The following is a 6,068-nucleotide window of genomic DNA, read 5'->3' as shown; positions in this document are numbered from 1 at the left end:
TACTCTAAAGCTAGAACTGATTTATTTCCCTTCTAACTCTTTCAGAGTAACTGTCAGGGTAAAATGACAGAACCACCCGAACTTAGTGATTTAAATGGCTTTTATCGGATGGTTCCCAGCCCAGAGCAATTGTCCAGAGGAAAGTTAACACTTCTGGATAATTGCCAGGTAAACCTTTAGGTGGTAATTTCCTAGAGGGATTCCCCAGCGCATCATTGGGGAACCCCCCAAATGTGACACTGGGGAACCAGGAACTTATGGACGTTACCTCTTCTTAGTTGCACTCCGAATCAGCCAATCACAGAGAACCATTATCACTAAAGATGGACACGCTCTAGTGCTGAGGCTGTCCCTTTGGGCTGAAGATCAACTCGGGTAATTATATATTGTTATAGTAATAGATTATTTGAATGCTTTTTAACTGTATTGCACTTCTCAAAGAACTTCTATAACTTTACATGATCTGTGCTCTTTGCTATGTAAGATATTATGCTGAGCAATTCCAAACAGAATAAAAGTATGCTGATAAGTAAAACATTATAGTAATTAATAACTTACAGCAACATCAATGTGATGGAAATGTCCTGTATAATGAACACAGGTGAAAAATATAAGCTGGATGCTCCGCTGTCAGGATTTTCCATGGCGTGGCAGCCCGGGGGTTTCCTGATGGCGTGGGGCTGCCCACAATGGGAAATCCCATTGGCCGGCTGGCGAGACGGAGAATCCCGGGGGCACGCCACACCAGAAATCTGGGGCTGGATTCTCTGTTTGTGGACCCCGCCGTCGTAAAAATTGTGGCCTTTCCCGCCAGAAATACTGGCGTGGAAGGGACACAAATTCCCAGCCCTGCAGGGGGCTAGCAGGGACCCGTCGAGAAGCTTGCAGCTTTTGCTGCAGATATGGCTCCCCTGCACTTCCGGATCCGAGGCCACGCATGCGCATGGCGGCGGCCTCCAGCGGTGGCGCCGTGCTCCATGGCGGACTCAGACCGTGGAGCTGCGCCCTCCAAATAGTGCTCCTGATCAGCCACGCGCCTGACCCAGACTGCCCGCCCAAAATTCGGCAGGTGCCGTATAAGGCCCCTGCCCCCCAACTGAGTCCGCAGCCGCCACGCTAGTATCCCGACCGGCAGGACCACACTAGATCCACGCCGTCGGGATTTCGGCCAGTCGGGGGCATAGAATGGTGGGGCGGGCCTCCAACAATGGCCGCAGGTAGGGGATACGCCGTACGCCACCTTTCGGAGCCCAGTGAATCAGGGAACCGGCACCGGTCCAGATTTCGTGCGTGAAAATGGATTCTCCGCCCCGCCGCCAGCCACGATTTCGGCATCGGGGTGCGGCGAATCCAGCCCCTGGTGCGGTGGGACGGACAATCCCACCCAAACCCTCTGACAAATCAGTCAGCATTAGTAAAGTAAAAATTGCAAGAAGTTGCATCCTGGACTGTGCAACACATTGCCGTTCTATCTCTGCGTTTGCTATGCACAGCTTGACGAGATTGTGCACTCAGTAGCCACAGAGATGAAATGAAATGAAAATTGCTTATTGTCACAAGTAGACTTCAATGAAGTTACTGTGAAAAGCCCCTAGTTGTCACATTCCGGCACCTGTTCGGGGAGGTTGGTACGGGAATTGAACCGTGCTGTGGCCTGCCTGGGTCTGCTTTAAAAGCCAGCGATTTAGCCCAGTGTGCTAAACCAGCCGCCAGATGAGCCACACCCAGCTCCAAGACAGCAGGTTAAATTTGAGAAGACCGATATCAAAATAAAATCATAAACTAACGACCTCCTTTCTTAAACTAAAGCCATTTTATTTTGGGGAAAAAGTATTTTCATATATAACCGATGGAATGTGTCCAATAAAACTGTAATTAGAATTAGAATTTCGATTTAAATTTCGACTCGAGTTCTGACATTTTGAGGCAGTCCCTTGATTTCGACCTAAATTTCGATTCGCATTCTGACGTGTTGAGGCATTCTCTTGATTTCTTGATGCAGTGCCAACATTAACATAGATCTCATTAACTTTATGATTTTCTAAAATGAAAGAAAAGTAGATTACAATTTAATTTGTGTAATTTAATTCATTCTGTTTTATAGGAAGCACAGCCACAGAGAAAGCAGTATAATTCCCCCAAGGCTGGGAAGCATGTGTCAAACTGACTCGGAAAGTGAATTCTATAATTTTGTGAAGTTGTCTTTCTGTCAGGAAGAATCTCGTTCTGACATCCCTGACAAAACTGTCATTCAGTTTTAGTCATTTGAGAAACTACTCATCTAAGCCATCAAGAACAGTTCGTCAGACTCAGTTTTAAAATTGTAGCTGCCTGTCAATTAATTGCTTTAAGAAGTGTGAGGTTATTCACTTTGGAAGCAAAAACAGGAAGGCAGATTATTATCTGAATGGTTGTAAATTGGGAAAGGGGAGTGTGCTGCGGGACCTGGGTGTCCTTGTGCACCATTCGCTGAAGGTAAGCATGCAGGTGCAACAGGCGGTAAAGAAGGCTAATGGTATGTTGGTGTTCATTGCGAGAGGTTTCGAGTACAGAAGCAGGGATGTGTTGCTGCAATTGAACAGTGCCTTGGTGAGGCCACACCTGGAGTATTGTGTGCAGTTTTGGTCTCCTTCTCTGAGGAAGGATGTTCTTGCTCTCGAGGGAGTGCAGCGAAGGTTTATCAAACTAATTCCAGGGATGGTGGGACTGTCATATGAGGAGAGATTGACTAGGTTGGGATTGTTCTCGCTGGAGTTCAGAAGAATGAGGAGGGATCTCATAGAGACTTACAAAATTCTAACAGGACTAGACAGGGTAGATGCAGGGAAGATGTTACCAATGATGGGTGTGTCCAGAACCAGGGGTCACAGTCTGAGGATTCAGGGTAAACCATTTCGGACAGAGATAAGGAGACATTTCTTCACACAAAGAGTGGTGAGCCTGTGGGATTCATTGCCACAGGAAGTAGTGCTAAAACCTTGAATATATTCAAGAGGGGGCTGGATATAGCACTTGGGGGGAATGGGATCAAAGGCTATGGGAAGAAAGTAGGATTAGGCTATTGAGTTGGATGATCAGCCATGATCGTGGTGAATGGCGGAGCAGGCTCAAAGGGCCAAAAGGCCTCCTCCTATCTTCTATGTATCTATGTATATATGAATGCTCCAGTTATCACTATACTGAAGACTATAATGTACAAATAGTCACAAATTAATACTCTATGATGTATGATTGATTGAATACTGCTAAGTCACATAAGTCATCTACTGCTACTTAACAACCTGTGGATTCAAGGAGTAATCTCACAGTGCTCAATATTTTTCGAGGTTTATGTGAAATTGGCTGCCTCCTATTGGATACCAGGAAGGTCAGGTAGGCTTAATAACAGGGAAAATTGTGTATGGTCTATAGAAGAAAAAAACTTGATGGATGACTAGTCAATTTGTTTCATATCTTTTTTTATTACCTAATAGATTATTTTTTTCTGTCAAGTGCTAACTTTTTACCTGGTTTTAAGTTTTTTCTCCACGGTGGCACAGTGGTTAGCACTGCTGCCTCACAGCGCCAGGGATCCGGGTTCGATTCCGACTTTGTGTGTGGAGTTTGCATGTTCTCCCAGTGTATGTGTGTGTTTCCTCTGGGTGCTCTGGTTTCCTTCCACAGTCCAAAGATGTGGTTAGGTGGTTAGGTTAGGTGGATTAGCCATGCTAAATTGACCCTTAGTGTCCAAAAGGGTAGGTGGGGTTATGGGGATAGGGCAGGAATGTGGGCTTTGGTAGGCTGCTCTTTTAAAGGGTCGGTGCAGACTCGATGGGCCGAATGACCTCCTTCTGAGGGGGCCGGGGGACCCTCCAATGTTGCGTTTGGGCTGAGGGGAGGTCGGGGATTTCTTTTGTGGGCCTTGGAGATTGGGACGCCATTTAAAAATGGTTTCCCGATCTCTCGCTACAGCGGAGAGTTCCGGCAAGCAGAGCTCCCCGTTGTATAAAACGGGGCTATGTGCGGCCTCAGCCGCGCGTTCCCCATTTAGACCCCTTACTTAAAATGAGTCGCGTTGAATAGCCATGTGCTTCTTGGCACCGCGAGTGTCGGGAAACAAGCAGCTAAACGCGCTCACTCGGGACAGTACAGCACAGAAACAGGCCCTTCGGCTCTCCAAGCCTGCGCTAATCAAGTGTCTTATCTAGACCAACGCCTATATCCTTTTATACCACCACCACCCACTTGGTACCGTGTGGGCAGCACGGTAGCATTGTGGTTAGCACAATTGCTTCACAGCTCCAGGGTCCCAGGTTCGATTCCCTGCTGGGTTACTGTCTGTGCGGAGTCTGCATGTTCTCCCCATGTCTGCGAGGGTTTCCTCCAGGTGCTCCGGTTTCCTCCCACAGTCCAAAGATGTGCGGGTTAGGTGGATTGGCCATGCTAAATTGTCCTTAGTGTCCAAAATTGCCCTTAGTGTTTGGTGGGGTTACTGGGTTATGGGGATAGGGTGGAGGTGTGGGCTTGGGTAGGGTGCTCTTTCCAAGAGCCGGTGCAGACTTTATTGGCTGAATGGCCTCCTTCTGCACTGTAAATTCTATGATGATTCTTATACCCCGTCTGTTCATGTGCCTATCCAGATAAGTCTGAAAGGTCGCTAACGTATCTGCCTCAACCACCTCACTTGGCAGTGCATTCCAGGCCACCACCACATTCTGTGTAACAAACTTCCCCCGCACATCTCCACTGAACCTATCCTCCCTCACCTCGATCTTGTGCCCCCTTGTAATTGTCATTTCCGTCCTGGGAAAAAGCCTCCAACTGTTCACCTTAACTATACCCCTCATAATTTTATAAACTTCTATCAGGTTGCCCCGCAGCCTCCTTCACTCCAGGGAGAACAATCCCAGTTCATTCAATCTCTCATCATAGTTAATACCCTCCATACCAGGCAACATCCTGGTAAACTTTCTCTGTACTCTCTCCAAAGCCCTCATGTCTTTCTGGTAGTGCGGTGACCAGAATTAGACACAGTATTCCAAATGTGGCCAAACTAACATTCTGTATCACTGCAATATAATTTTCGAGCTACTATGCTCGATACCCCGTCCTATGAAGGCAAGCATGTCATATGCTTTCTTCCCCACCACCATTTCCACCTGCGCTTCCGCTTTTAAGGATCTGTGGACCTGCATGCCCAGATCTCTCTGTGTGTCTATGCTCCTGATGGTTCTGCCATTTATTTTATAGCTCCAACCTGAATTGGATCGACCAAAATGCATCACCTCGCATTTGTCTGGATAAAATTTCATCTGCCATTTCTGCACCCAATTTTGCAGCCTATCTATATCCTGCTGTATTCTCTGACAAACTTCATCACTATCCGCAACTCCTGCAATCTTAGTATCATCCGCAAACTTGCTAATCAGACCCGCTACGTTTTCTTCCAAGTCATTTATATATATTATAAGCAGCAGAGCTCCCAGTACCGATCCCTGAAAACACCACTAGTTACAGACCTCCATTCGGAGAAACAACCTTCCACTGCTACCCTCTGTCTTCTATAGCCAAGGTAAGAAGTCTTACAACACCAGGTTAAAGTCCAACAGGTCTGTTTCGAATCACTAGCTTTCGGAGCGCAGCTCCTTCATCAGATGAGTGCCTGATGAAGGAGCTGCGCTCAAAAAGCTAGTGATTCAAAACAAACCTTTTAGACTTTAACCTGGTGTTGTAAGACTTCATACTGTGCTCACCCCAGCCGGCACCTCCACATCAATGGCCAAAGCAGTTCTGAATCCATCTAGCTAGTTCACCCCTGACCCCGTGTGATTTAATCTTTTGCACCAGCCTGCCATGAGGGACATTATCAAATTCTTTACTAAAGTCTATGTAAACAACATCCACAGCCCTTCCCTCATCAACCATTTTTGTCACCTCTTCAAAAAACTCAATTAAATTAGTGAGACATGACCTCCCTCGTACAAAACCATGCTGTCTGTCGCTAATAAGATCATTCACTGTCAAATGTGCATTGATCCTATCTCTGGAACCTTTTCCAACAATTTCATTATCACTGTCGTCAAGCTTAT

At 46.6% G+C, this 6,068-nt stretch overlaps 1 protein-coding gene across 1 annotated transcript in view; it reads right to left on the bottom strand.

Moving 5' to 3' along the window:
* Nucleotides 1-1,814: 1,814 nt before the first annotated feature.
* Nucleotides 1,815-6,068, bottom strand: part of LOC140428855 (uncharacterized) — a 31,488-nt gene continuing 27,234 nt past the window's right edge. The window contains exon 7 of the mRNA XM_072515508.1: nt 1,815-2,041. Coding sequence (XP_072371609.1) covers nt 1,815-2,041 — 227 coding nt within the window. The remainder of the gene's footprint in view (nt 2,042-6,068) is intronic.

This window comes from Scyliorhinus torazame, chromosome 8 (assembly GCF_047496885.1).
Source record: "Scyliorhinus torazame isolate Kashiwa2021f chromosome 8, sScyTor2.1, whole genome shotgun sequence".
Classification (NCBI taxonomy): Eukaryota; Metazoa; Chordata; class Chondrichthyes; order Carcharhiniformes; family Scyliorhinidae; genus Scyliorhinus; species Scyliorhinus torazame.
This window is presented reverse-complemented; position numbering and strand designations above follow the sequence as displayed.